The 14978-nt window shown below is 42.4% G+C and overlaps 1 protein-coding gene across 1 annotated transcript in view; it reads right to left on the reverse strand.

The window, feature by feature from the left end:
• Positions 1 to 14978, reverse strand: part of LOC147880090 (kinesin-like protein KIN-UA) — a 168665-nt gene that overhangs the window by 124333 nt on the left and 29354 nt on the right. Inside the window, exons 5-7 of the mRNA XM_087372136.1 lie at positions 2083 to 2186; positions 1590 to 1676; positions 1105 to 1185 (exon numbers count right to left, since the gene is read on the reverse strand). Coding sequence (XP_087228262.1) covers positions 1105 to 1185; positions 1590 to 1676; positions 2083 to 2186 — 272 coding nt within the window. The remainder of the gene's footprint in view (positions 1 to 1104; positions 1186 to 1589; positions 1677 to 2082; positions 2187 to 14978) is intronic.

Genomic DNA, 14978 nt, shown 5'->3' on the forward strand with positions numbered 1-14978 from the left:
GCCGCATCATCTCGTCCTCCCTGCCTCTGCGCTCACCTCCTTCTCTGTGAGCCACCGGTCTCCAAGCTCCTTCTGAGCTCCTTCTAGCCGTCGCCTTCATCCAGAAGAGCCTCTCCTTCACGTGAAGCTTCTAAACCAGATCTCCCTCCGTCCAGGATCCCTGTGCCACCTTCATAGTTGCCATCTTCACGTTCCACCAGCTCACAACTAGAGGCTTCCTTTCCTATCACGTAGCCACATGCATGCATGCTTCTCTTCTCCAAAAATCAGCCACGTCATCCCATGCTTTTTACCACTCTCTCAATCCTTCCTTCAAACTATACCAAAGCCCTTAATCCCCATATGGTTCTAGTTAGGCATTCAATCACTTGCATGCCTCCAACACTTAGCATTTAGTTGCCTAGACTACCACATATGGTGAACACCATCCCGACACAATGGATTTTCAAGACAACCACAGGCCAGGAATTTGTAAAAGAAATGTCGAGCTGAGGCTATATTTGAGCACCTGGAATCAAGATTGAAACCCGGGCACAAAAGGATGGAACTGGACAGGCTTACAATCAGATGAACTCGCTGAAATGGCAGCACCAGAGTGAGGGGAAGCAGTGGTACGGCCACTAAAATGGCTCCATGTACGGCCTGTTTTTACGGCTTTTTGTACAGGATTCATTCTTGAAACATGAGCTATAAGTGGTGATAGGAATGGAAAAATGGAGACCTGATTGTACGGCAAAAAGGGGCCTATTTGTATGGCAAGATGGAAAGCTGATTATATGGCACATAGCCTGTGTATGGAACTTGTGTGGCCAGGAAGAGGCAGCTGCTAGAGGCACACCGGAGTTCCTAGAATGTTCCCGCTCCCTGGCAATAGAAGCATGAACTGCTAGAGGCGCACTGGAGTTCCCAGAATGTTCCCGTTCCCTGGCAATAGAAGCATGAACTGAAAGCAGAAAAGGGTATAAGGAGGAAATTGAAGAGAGAAAGACAAAATATCCAGCAGGATATCAAATTCAATATTTAAAAAGCACCAATGTACTCTCTGTATATCACCAAACAGATCAGCTCTCAATTAAAATATGGTAAACAAGATATTTTTCTTACCAGCTTAGTGAAGGCATATTGACGGTTGCAATCACCTAGTATCAGAAGTGTTACCACGTCTTCAATGGACTTAACTTCAATCTGCTCAAAAAATGAACAGAACAAGCAGAATTATCGATGCTGCCATCTTTATGATTTGCTCTTTTCTGCTTTTGTGTGAGGGTTTCTATAGGAGATCATCCTGGATCCTCCCCCCCCCCCCCCTCCCAAAAAAACAAAAAAAACAGATTTCCTCTTTTCTAGAAAATTTATAAAACAATAGAGATTGAAGAAGATATCAGAACTGTAACTAAGGTTCCCTGTGGACACTACAGCTAGTTTCGCTTTGTAGCAGAGAAAAGAGTATTCCTAGAGAAACAGTCAAAGAATATACATACATGAATAGTAAGAAAATTATTTATCGGATTCTTTAAACACCAATTGTATACATAGCTAAAACAATAGATAAAATTCGAAGGCCTACTAAACATGGAAAAGCATTGCACCTCTTGCACACCTGCTATGAAAATCCCGCCCTCCTCTCCTTCCCGAATTTGTAGATTTGACGTTTCTGGATTGAGTAGATCTTGTATCTGCAATCATTATTCCTATTTTTAAATGGAATCTTTAAGAACCCGAGGGCATGTTCAAACAATTCTGAAAGGATCATATTTTCATAAGAAATAAATGGTTTTACAAGGCATATTGCATTTAGGTGAAATTTATAGGTGTATAAAATCCAGTTTACTAGCACAAAATGTATTATTTTCATGATGGGCAAGATAAGAGAAGTCAACGTGATGATCTATGATTTTTGCACCTTCTGAATTTGAACATGACACATCTTAAATCACTTTACAGTGAGTGCACCCTTGGTCAAACAGCAAAAAAACAAAGCAAGGATATCATACACATCAAAAACTGCAGCTTTCTGTTATCTTATACAAATTATTTGAACCTCCGACAATCAAGATAAATTGGTCAAGCAAATGATCTCACTGTCTCCATGTAAATCTGAATGTAGCTCATGGATATGTGATATTCATGATCCTTATCATTTGAGGCATATTCAAAAATGTTTGCAGCAGACCTTGGAATGATACCTGCACAATGCAAAAGGTCCCAAGGAGCTTTGAAGTTAAGAATGTTTAGCTCAATAACTCCTTGTAGCACAATATAGAAGAAAATAGGAACACTCCAAACCCATTCAAACCAATAACTGCTTACTCGCAACAAAATTAGAGCAGAGAGAATATTAGTGCAGAAAAAGTATATATATATATATATATAATGCACAAATACTGAATTTTTAGTGCACAAAATATGATTTGATTCCATGCAAGGAAATGGAGGCCACCAGAACCACCTCCCTCCATTGCAATCAGGCTAGTAGACAAATTCCCTGAGTATGCCTTTTGAAAGACATCATGAGGGATGCAATGAAGATGGAATGCTCACAATTGAGTTTTGCACCACCACAACCTGCACCCACCAAGCTTCCAAGAGAGGAGGGATCATTAGAATGGCAGCATCTCAAGGAGTTGGAAGAAATCAAAGAAGGACTTAAAGAAAGAACAAGGGTAGAGGGACCTTCTTTGAAACCCAAGTTAGAAGTGGGCTCTGGTGCACCAACTGCTAAGGTTCTGGTCATGGTCGCTAGGAATGTCCCTCTAAACATAAGGTACTGAATTCTGCCTTGTTTTGTACCTTTTTTGAAAAATGTCGGTACCTTAAGGGGTCACTAATAGTTTATGCGGTCCAAAGAGCCACACCAATGGTATTTGCACCCGATCAAGTTGGGGCCCCATATTTCTATCCTTAGCTGTATTATACACCATACCAACCAAGAGGTGGATATGGACCATAGTTCCCATGTGGTATACGGTGTGGTTTTTGGATGAGGTCGGGGAGGACCAGCCAGGGGGACCGACCTTCGTAGACCCATTATGTGCTATAGATGTGGTGAGTATGGCCATTGCCAGGATGACTGTACACAATCGTTTGGGGGACCATCATGCCCACAGTGCCACACTAATGACCACTACAACAAAGATTGTCCCAATGGAAGGAAGGAACGAGCAGTTGAGGTGGGAGCGGTGAGGGAGGTAGATAGCCCGCATCTAATTGGAGTTGTGACAAGGTCACAAACCAAAGCTAAAATTTTTGGTGACAACTCAGTATCCATACCAGAGGCATTATCGCCAACACCTTCATCACAAGAGCTAGTACAAGTGTGTCCTCAGCAACATCTTCAAGGAAGTCATCCCCCACATCTTCTCGGTAGGCAATGTGCCCAATAATGCATTGCCCTTGTCTTCAAATATTAGTGAATCCAATAGAATATCTACGAGGATATAGATCATCATGGCCTGCCACAACCTCTAAGAGTGGTACGTCTTCAATTGATAGGCAGTGGTTAAGAATGTTACCAGAGAGATACAATCAAGGACTGAGGAAAAGGGTAGCACTCCTCAGTTTCCTTCCTGGAAGCCCAAAACAGTGAGGTTTGCAACAATTGACCAGAGTAGGGTACCGACACTAGGACTGAGCACAAACAAGGAAGAGCAACCAGAACCTTTCACTCTTCCCACAGTAAGCACATCCGACAAGGGGAAGGAAAACAGCACGCCATGGTACTTCGGATGACAAAGGTACAGGGCTGATGGATACCCCAATACAAGAGACAAGGGCTGTAGATTAGGATTTATGCCATCAACCTCGGGTGAGCTTCGATCCTCCGACCAAAGCCAAGATTCTTCGATCAAAAAAATGCATCACTTGTTGATGGAGAATCTAATAGAATTTTGACCCAACATTACCCTGAGGCAACTATGTCAGTTGTCTCCACAAATTAGGCACTAGACGATTGCATTCTTGAAGTGCATGCCAGGAGTCGAGAGAAGGGGCTAGTTCAAGAGAGAGTTGGTGAGGATGAACCAACAATAAATCATTGCTTAGCTTATGCTTCCCTCATGTGTGAGCAAAGTCCCAAGCTCACTATGGAAATAAATTGGATGCAACTACAGGATGTCCTCCTGGATGGTGGTGCACTTGTGAACATCATCCCTAGAGGTACAATACAACCAATTGGATTGAAGCTAACAAGTGATGTGCATTTCCAAGTACGAATGCTGATCAACGGAGAGTGAAGCCTATGGTGTTGGGATATTTGTGATCAAGGGCTTGCTCTAACGTGCATGGGTGCATCTAGTAGTAGTCACGTGTGTGTGTGTAGTGGCTGGAGAGCACTCCTTTTCTGGTGTGGCTTTTTTTGTAAAGCACGATCTTCAACCTGTTGTGGCTCTCAATGATCGCCATGGTAGATGGATTATTGTTCAATGCCTTGTTCAAGGGGAAATTTTTGAATTTGCATCGGTTTATGCCCCCTAGTCTTCTCGTGATAGAGCTTTGATCTGGGCTGCCATGCATACTTATCCATGGCGACAACATGCCTTCATTTGTGGTGACTTTAATAATGCCCCTCAATCGGGTGACAACACCTCAGGCCACACTCATATGTTGGCTTCTGAAACATAGGCATGGTCTGATTTTTTGCTTCAGTTGCGCCTGGTTGATCTGCCTGGTTGATCTCTGGAAGGAATTACAGCCCATGCTTCCGGGTAATACCTTTCAGCATAATGCTCAATCTTCTTATCGGGCACGCTTGGACAGATGGTATCAGATTGATCCACAGCATTGTGATGCCTTTACTTGTCAAATTTGGGTTGATCATGCTTTCACACATTCGGATCATGCTCCTCTTTGGTTGAGGCTTTCCTTACATGAATTTCCCACTGACAGATTGCCTTGCCGAAGGCTTTTGCTGATTAATAATAGTTATCTGGAGCATGCTGACTTTAAAGCCTTGGTCTCTGATGCTATTCAGCCTCTCTCTCGTCAGATACGCATTGGTTTGGATTATGCCTGGCAGGCTTTTGTTGCTCGGATGCAAGCAGTTATTCGAGATTATGACAAATCCTATATGCAAGCCACAAGGGAGGAAGTAGCACATGCCAAATTTACATGTCAGAGTTTGACTGAGCTTGCTCATCTTCACCCTTTGTCTTCACAGGAAAGCATGCTCTTATGTCAGGCTCAATTCTCTCTTCAATCTAATGATCATAGAAAGCTTGCTAAATGGGAAACTCGATCCAGACAACGGGCATTTTTGGATAAAGGCTGCTCTTCCAAGCAATTTTTTAAGAGTTTATACTACAAAAGACAGGCCGCCAATATCTGTCGGATCCGGATGCCTGATGGTTCTTGGTCAACATCTCGTTCAGAGCTTGCTGATTTATGTGTGCAGCACTTCTCCACTCATTTTGGGCATCTGGATACTCTTTCTCCTCGAGTCGTGTTTGCACGTCAGCTTCTTTTGCAGCATGTTCATCCAATTCTGTCTGATGCTCAGGCTTTGGAACTTAAACATCCCTTCACTGAAAGGGAATTGTCTGATGCACTGAGATTCTGTGGCAGATGGAAATCTTCAGGATGGGATGGTCTCATTGTTGAATTTTTTCTTGCATTCTGGGATCTTCTTAAATTCACCTTGCTGCAAATGGTAAATACAGCATGGCGAAATCAGCAGATGCCTTTGTCATGGAAAAAGGGTCTTCTCAAGCTGATTCCAAAAAAGCAGCTAGGTGATTCACTGGGTGATTGGAGGCCAATCACACTCATGCCAGTCATTTACAAGATCATTGCCAAAATGGTGGTTGATCGGATTAAAGGTTATTTGCATGATGGGTTCCATCCCTCCCAATATGGCTTTGTTCCACGTCGCCATATCACAGATAACATTGCCAATGCTTATATTGGGATTGAATATGCCAAATACACACAGCAGGATGTTCTACTATTGTAGGTAGATATTGCAAAAGCCTTTGACATAGTTCAATGGGATTTCATCTCGCAAACTATGCGAGCTTTGGGGTTTGGACAAAAAATGCAGCAGGTTATTTACTGGCTTTACAGAGATAGCAATGCGGCTTGCATTATCTCTGGGGATATCTCTGATGAGTGGACTCTTCGTTGTTCAGTCTGCCAGGGATGCCCTCTCAGTGCTTTACTGTATGCCATTGCTACTCATCCTATGCTGCAATATATTGATCATCTTGTGGCTACAAGATCACTTCATGGCTTGGAATTGGATGCTAATTGCAGCATGGTTGCTCAAGCTTATGCTGATGATTCTTTCTTTACCCCAAAGAATACACCCCATGATCTTGGTGCCTTGATGCAGGCCCTCTCTATTTATGGTTTGGCAGCTGGTCTTCATGTTAATTTTCAGAAGTCTAAGCTGCTCCCTTTGCATTCCAAAGACTGGCATAGTCTATTATGGCCCGAGGATAACATTCCACCCACTCAATTTGTTCGTCATCTTGGTTACCCTTTGGGGTGGGAACTCACTCGCCGACAATAAACTGATTGGGTTTTGGCTAAGCTTCGGAAAAAGCTTGAGTATTGGAAACTGGCAACCTGGCCTTTGCACGTTCGTCTTCGAATAGTGCAGTCCATCCTTGTGGCATATATTCAATTTTACTTGCCATTGATCATGTTTACTAAGGCAAATCTTACATCTTTCATGTCTGTCTTTATGGAACTCTTCTGGCGATCCAAACATGGCAGAAAAAGTCTCAGGCTGCTTTCGATGCATCACATTTGTTCTCCCAAGATGCATGGTGGATTGAACATTACGGATATTCATGTGCATATTCTTGCCCACAGGGGGAAAATGTTGCTGCAATTTCTGCAAAGGTGATCAGACTTGGGCTCTTATGATTAGCACTCTGGTCACTCATATCAGTATTTTTGCGTGTGGTCATTGGCAACTCGATCACTGGGATTTCTTTTTTGGCTGCACTGATGGCACTTTGCCAGGATGCCCTTTTGTCTCGCGCTTGCTTCTTGACTGGAAGCATGTTCTTTCTCATCGGGAATGGAATGGACGGGAATCTTTGCTTGGGAATTCTTTGAGAGCTGAAAGCATTCACTGGTCGAAAGTCTTTCAGCCTCCCTTGGCTTTACAGGAACCTCGACGTTCCTACTTTGTCTCGTTTAAAGGCATCACCTCGGTTGCTGATGTTATAGATGATGCTGGTACTGTGGTCCCCTTTTCTCTAGCAGCCACTACATATGGATTGGGCTCTCATTATCATCCTTTGTGGCGACAAATTACTTCTATGCTTTTGCCCTTAGTTCCGATTCCTCCTTTGGAACTCCAGGACCAACTGGAAGATTGGACTTTGACTTCTCCAAGGTCCTCTTCTTGTCCTTTGAGGCTATCTCAGATTATTGTGTCTACATTGTATAAAATCCTTTTGCCTCAACCTTGGGTTTCAGAGAGAGGTGATTCTATTTGGCGAATGCATCGCCCAGCCAAGTGGTGGAGGAAAAGATTACAGCAACTTTGGGCCTATAAAGTACCGCTTCGGCAACAGGTTTTCTTTTGGCGAGTTCTTTTGGGAGTGTTTCCATTTGGATAGCTATTAGCTCATCGACACATTGCTCCTGCACTTTGCCATAGATGTTCTGCTTCTTCGGAGACTGTGCCTCACTTGTTTTGGCATTGTCCGTGCTCTCGTGAGTTTTTTGATCTGCTTCGACAGCACCTGCGAGCGAGATTCCCATCTGTTCCGTTTGGGAAGTTCTTCTGGCTATTCAGGTTTCATCCATCCAGACCAGAGTTTCATCTTTTCTTCGTTTGGGTTCGCTACTAGGCACTATGGACTTTATGGACATATAGGAATTGTAAAGTCTTTGGTGATCCTACTTTCTCTCTGTTTGGCTTTTTTAGGCGTTCTCTGCAGCAATCTTTCTTTGATTGCTTGCAGACCCGCTGCATAGATCATGAGGTCTTTTTGGCATATACTGAAATTTTCAGTTAATGTAATTGTAGCACCTTTTTTTTAGGTTGCTACTCATATAATATAATCAATCAATGATTTCACCAAAAAAAAGTGTGTGTGTGTGTGTAGTGAAGTACACTTAGTGCTATGGACCATGATACAATACAAGGCACTCTCTTCAAGAGGTGCCAATGATTTAGGAAGTCCCTATGATGTAGAATTGATTTCCTTTGATGTAGAAGAGGTGCCTATGACCTAGGACACCCTCTCTCCCACTCTATAAATGAGAGGCTTCTCTCTCACAATCAATAGAACACACTTTTGGCTTCTTCTTGTGTTCTCATCTCTTGTTATGATGCATCTCTTCTCTCCCACCACTTCCCAACATGTGGTATCAGAGCTCTAGGTTCTAGAAAACCCTTTAGCCCCCTAGTTGCCACATCATCATCTTCTTCCCATCTCTCTCCTTCTTCATATTTTCTTCCCTCTTCTGTGCCAATTTTTGCTTAAGCTTGTTCTCCCTCATTTCCACACCATTTCTTGAGCCCGTTCAGTTGTAGTTTTCCCTTGATAAGACACACCTCTGGCTTAAAGGAATTAGAGAAATATCCCCTTTACAGCCCGTTCCAACACAAACTTCGCCCAACAAACTTCTACGCAATTCAGCTTCTATAGAATAAATTTAGACCTGCCCTTAGCAAAAGTTGGGAGGCGCTACAAGCTACCTCCTGATTTTAAGCCTAAATGGTTGCTAGAGTGAGGAAAATTTAAAGAAAAACTAGTCAAATTTCTTCATCTTGTCTATGGCAACTTGACGCGCAATTGTGCCCATCCTCTGGTGTAGACCTTGGATGGTATACAACCTTTATTTCTGCTTCAAAATCCCTCTAATTTCTTCTTCTATTAGTGCACATTTTGGTCTCCAAGATTGCTACTATTTTTGGTTAATATTCTTAACAGTTTGGGAAATGGATGCTTGATGCAAGTTCAAACATGTTGAGGATACTTTATTGATAGTAAATTCTCCACCATTGGTAATGTTTGTTTACAATTCCTAGCTCTTGTTACTCTTCTAATGCTTCATATGTGAAAGGGAAGAAGAAGAAAGAAGCACCTAGATATGTCAATAGAAAAGTGTGAAAGATTGTGAAGAAAAAGCCAAATTATTATTCTGATGCAAAAAGACTAGGATTCTCTGATTTCATTGCTTGCAATATGCACTTGTATGGTTAAGATTTATAGCCATTTGTAAGAGAGTAGACACTGCCTATACATAAAGGTAAGACCCTCTCATGGCTACCTTTAGGATAGACAAATTCAATGGCCAAGGCTTCCATACTTGGCAAATGAAAATTTCATTTGTTCTTATGAAGGGAAGGCAAGTGACTCTGCTTCAACAACACCAGCAGATGCTAAAAGGCTAGAGAAAGCCTATGCAATTATTGCATTAGGTTTGGGAGATGATTATGTGCATCATATTTCAGATCTGGAATCTCCTTTTGAGGCTTGGCATAAGTTAGATGTGCTATTTGTTGCTAGCTCTCATAATTCGAAATTGACTCTGTTGCAGCTCATGTCAACACTATGAGAAGTCTTATGACACAATTGGCCTCAGTCAACTCTCCAGTCACTGATGATGCAATGGTTGTGCTCTTGAAGAATATGCCTCACAATTTTGACTATGTTGTGACTACTTTGAAGAATCTTCCCCAACCACAACACTAGAGAGCATCATCAGTGCTCTACAAGAAGAAGGGAGAAAGAAGAATTCAAGGTAGAAGATCAAGCTCAGGCACTTACAGTGAAGTTCTCATCAAAGGGCAACTACAAAGCATGCAAGCATTGTGGAAAGACTAATCATCTTGACAAAGATTGCTATAATATCAATCCTTGCACTTATTGTGACAAAAAAAATCACTCTAAGAAGTTTTGCAATGAGAAGAAGAAAGTCAAGGTAAATATGGTTGAAGAAAGAACGCCATCAGCAAATGAAGTAACAAATTTTGTGATAGCATCAGCAAATGAAGAAACAAATTTTGTAAAGGAAAATAAAGATTGGACCTTTTAAAGTCCAACATCTTTGAACTTTTGTCATCACTTGGTCATGTAGTCAATTTTGAGGTTCTCTACTTGGAGTAGTACTCCAAAAAGAATGTTATGGTTATGTGTTTTAGTCCTTATAGTCTTTGTAAATCACCTCTGGTCACCATATGATGTAGGCCATGTGATATGTGTTTTTGCCTCCATGGTACCTCTTGCAAACATGAGAAACTAGGTCCACACAAAGGCCTAATCCTTGTACATGCAAGAGAGAGAACCATTTGAGGGGGTTTATCCCATTTTATAAACCTTAACTCTTGGGCACCCTTGCTAGCATGAGATCCTAGCCATAGATTTATCCTTGACCACCATGAGATGGCATGTGAAACTATGTGACTAGATGTATCCACAAATTAGCATGAGGCAAACCCTTGAGGGGGGGTATGTTGGTTTATTTGTGCTCCAGGGCTTGCTCTAAGGTGCCTGTGTGCATCTTGTAGCAGTCCGTGAGGGTCTGAGTGCTCGCTGCCTCAGCTGATCAACGTCGTCTGAGATCGCATGGCGCCAGTCTTCCCGTCCGTACTTCCGTACGACCGTCGTACGGTTCCCATACGGCAGTAAGAAGATACCGCACCAGGTTGGCTTACCTACGCGTCTTGGAACAGAGCACGACTGTTCCAAGACGCGTTCCTACCTGCACGACTGTTCCTTTCCTGCAGTTTTCCTACCTACGCGTCTTGGAACAGAGCTCCGTTCCTACCTGCACGACTGTTCCTTTCCTGCAGTTTTCCTTCCCTAAGTCCATACAGACCGTGAGTACTTCTGTGCAACTGTCACCGTCAGTCTTCCCGTACACTCGTCAATCTTCCCGTACAGCCTGTCACTTGTCCCGTACAGCCTGTCAGTCCTTTCGTGCAACCTGTCAATCCTATCGTACAGTCTGTCACAGTCTGTCAACTTCTCCGTACGTCCGTACAGTGCATTAGTCCAGCATCCGTACAGCCTGTCAGCCCTTCTTTGTGCCCCGTCTGATTATCTCTGTTTGATATCTGTTGAATCCCTTAGCCTCCATGGCAGAAGCAAGCAAGTATTATGTCAAGAGAGCACTCTCTCCTGAACCCAAAAGGCAATCAAGGGAAACCTCTCCCCCCATAGCTCCTTCATCTGAAGATGCTTCCTATGTGTTTGACATGTTGAATGATGATTTTCAACAAAGTAGAAGAGAATGGATTCTACCTGCTTCGGAACTCACTTACAAAATGAAGTTGCCTTCTCTTGTGCATCCTTTGAAGAAGCTCTCTCAAACTGCAGTTATCATCTTTTTCCCAGGCAAAATACCCTCTGCTAATGATGTGGGACAATGGGTGAATTCTCTCCTAGGTGGATACTATGTAGAAGGAGTCTATTTTGCCTCCCGAGGATTTTATGAAGTTCACCTTTTGGATGCCTTGACAAAACAAAAGATGCTGGAAATGTCCCCTTTATTTTTTGGTCGACAAATGGTGCATATCATGCCCTGGTCCCCTAATAAGGACTATCAGAACCTCATCAAGCATCATTGCCCTGTATGGGTTGAAGTAGTTGATTTTCCAGATTACATGAGAACAAATCTTCCAGGTTTAGCTATGACATTGGGACAAGTGATCTGCCCCCCTCGTCCCACAGGTAATAAAAATCGTTTTTGCATCTTATGGGATACTGATAGACCGACCCCCTCCTCTATTGCAGTTGAGATTGAGGGTGTTAATTTGGGAAAGAAATATTTCACTTTAAAATGGGGCATTTTTGCTGGAGCTTGTTTCTCTTGTCACAAGTTTAGGCATCTTGCTTCGGAGTGTCCCTCTATCCTTCATCCACCTCCTCCAGCAGCTATTCCTCTGCCATCTAATAAAGGAGGTCAGAAGACATATGTGGAAAAGATTGAAGCTAAAGGAGTAAAGCCTTCAGTTCATACAGGAAGCCAGGCCAATTTGGCTCAAAATAAGGATTAAGGAAAAAGCAAGTTAGGGGAAAATAACTCATCTTCTCATGAGGGATGGCAGACTGCAAAGAAGACGGTGCCTCTCAAATAAAGACCTCTCCAATCTCGTAATTGGGATGCCTCTGCTCCTTCTCCAGGACAATCTTCTACCTCTTCGAGCAACCCCATCTCAATGGCATGGGTTAATGCAGTCAAGAAGGGTCTTCCCCTTTGTGAAGAAGATGATATAATTAGGGAAAATAACTCATCTTCTCATGAGGGATGGCAGACTGCAAAGAAGACGGTGCCTCTCAAATAAAGACCTCTCCAATCTCGTAATTGGGATGCCTCTGCTCCTTCTCCAGGACAATCTTCTACCTCTTCGAGCAACCCCATCTCAATGGCATGGGTTAATGCAGTCAAGAAGGGTCTTCCCCTTTGTGAAGAAGATGATATAATTAGGGAATTGGATGCTGAGGGTCAGCAAGACCCTGTGGCAATGGCAGAGGCTTGATGCCTCCCATTCTTTTGGAGGACTGTTCATCTCTTGTACATATTTTCATGCGTGCTTCTCTTATAAATGGAGGCTTCTATGGCATTATATAAATACAACTCATCCAGATGTTGTGTGTCTGCAAGAGCATAATCAGCATTTTTTTGCTGGCCAGCATGGGTTTTTTTCTGGATATGATATATTTTATTCAGGATCTGAACAATTCTCTGGGCTGTGCATTTTAGCCAGACATGATCTGCAACCCTGGATAGCATATAATGATCTTGGTGGACGATGGATGATTATCCAATGTATGATCAATGGAGAGATTTTTGAAATAGGATCTTTGTATGCCTCTCAAAATTCAGCTTCCAGAGCTCAAATGTGGAACTCCATAAAGCAATATCCTTGGTCTTCAAATGCTCTACTTTGTGGTGACTTCAACAATTCTCCTCACTGGAAGGACAATACCACGCATAAATCCCATATGCTGCCCTCTGAAATCCAGCAATGGGAACATATGACATCATCACTTCAATTTGCAGATTTATGGACAGCAACTCACCCTTCAGTTATGGGATTTACATATCATCATAATGCTTTTACAGAATATTGGGCCAGGCTTGATAGATATTCTCTCACTCATGCTCAGCAATATGATGAATATACATGTCAAATGTGGACTGATTATTCACAACAATTATTTGATCACACTCCACTTTGGCTCACCTTTTCTTTTGGAATGCCTCTGGATGACTTGCAGCTCTCTTCAGTCAAAATTTTATAGGTCAATCAATTATATCTTTCTCATGAAAAATTCCAGCACATGATCAGACTGGCTTGCATGCCATTGTTATCCCATGCTCAGGAGGATCTGGACTTTGCTTGGACCTCTTTTATACATCATATTCAAAATGTCATTAAGGAATATGGAAGATGGTACATGGCAGAAACCAGACAGCATATCCAGTGGGCAAAATCATACAAGCAGTATTTGGTACAGATTAGCCATCAAAGGTCTCTATCTGCTTCTGAGCAGCATTTATTGTCTTGTGCTTCCTCCATAATTGATGCCAATGATAAACGCAAGCTGTCCAAATGGCAGATCAGGGCCAGAGTTAAACCTATGCTAGATAAGGGCTGTTCCTCGAAATCTTTCTTTCGGAACTTACATGCACATAGACAAAGCCAATCTATCATGAGGGTCAGGAAACCAGACGGCGGTCTTTGGACCCAGACTCTATTTCAGCTAGAAAAACAATGTCTGGATCATTTTCAGCTTCTTTTTTCTCAGCCATCTTCTTCTACACCTCAGGTTGCATTGGCTCGAAACAGATTTACTGAGCTTGTTTCTCCTATTGTCTCTTTGGAAAAAGCCTCAATGCTAGAAATGTTTTTCTCAGATGTTGAATTGGATGAAGCCCTTAAGCATTTGGGTAAACATAAATCCCCTGGCTGGGATGGTCTGACGGTTGAATTTTTTGAAGCCTTTTGAGCTGAATTGAAGGGTCCAATTTTGAAGTTCATTAATGTAGCCTAGCAGCATCAACATCTTCCCTCAGCTTGGAAGCATGGTCTAGTTAAGCTTGTGCCCAAAAAACCTCTATGTGAGACAATGGATGACTGGAGGCCCATCACTTTGATGCCGGTTATATACAAACTTATTGCCAAAATGTTGGTACATCGGATAAAGGATATCCTTCATGATGGACTTCATCCCAAGCAATATGGTTTTGTTCCAAGACGGCATATACATGACAATATCTCTAACACTCTCATCGCAATGGAATATGCAAAATATTCAGATCAAGATGTGTTGGTCATGAAGGTGGATGTGGCGAAGGCATTTGATACGGTACAGTGGGATTATGTCTCTCAAATCATGTTAAAACTTGGTTTTGGGCTAAAGCTAGTTAATGTCATATATTGGCTTTACTCAGATTCCACTGCACAATGCTTTATAGGGAATCATTTGTCTGAGTCTTGAACTCTCGACCGTTCAGTTCGACAGGGATGCCCTCTCAGTGCTTTGCATTATGCCATCGCTTCACATCCTTTGCTTCTTTATATGGATCACATGGTTGATACTGGGCAGTTAGAGGGGCTTCAGATTTCTGGTTCACGACCCTTCATTGCACAGGCCTATGCAGATGATTCATTCTTCATGCCAAAGAACAGTCCTTTGGAGATTCGCCTCTTGATGGATACCCTTTCAAATTTTGGGTTGGCAGCTGGTCTTAAAATTAATTTTCAGAAATCAAAACTCTTGCCTCTCAAGCATTGTGACTGGCATGCTATCCTGTGGCCAGGCCAGATTATTTATCCGGAAAACATAATAAGACATTTGGGCTATCCCATTGGCTGGAAAATCAACAATAAGCAACAAATTTCATGGGTGTCAAACAAAATTCAGGACAAATTAGAATATTGGAAGATCTCCACTTGGCCTCTGCATATACGGCTTCGAATTGTCTAGTCTATTGTTCTAACTTATGTCCAGTTCTACCTTCCTCTATTACATTGGTCATCTCGAGATCTCACTTTCTTTATGTCT

Source organism: Dipteris shenzhenensis, chromosome 33 (genome assembly GCF_047967505.1).
Source record: "Dipteris shenzhenensis isolate YYH24624 ecotype China chromosome 33, Dip_SZ_1.0, whole genome shotgun sequence".
Classification (NCBI taxonomy): Eukaryota; Viridiplantae; Streptophyta; class Polypodiopsida; order Gleicheniales; family Dipteridaceae; genus Dipteris; species Dipteris shenzhenensis.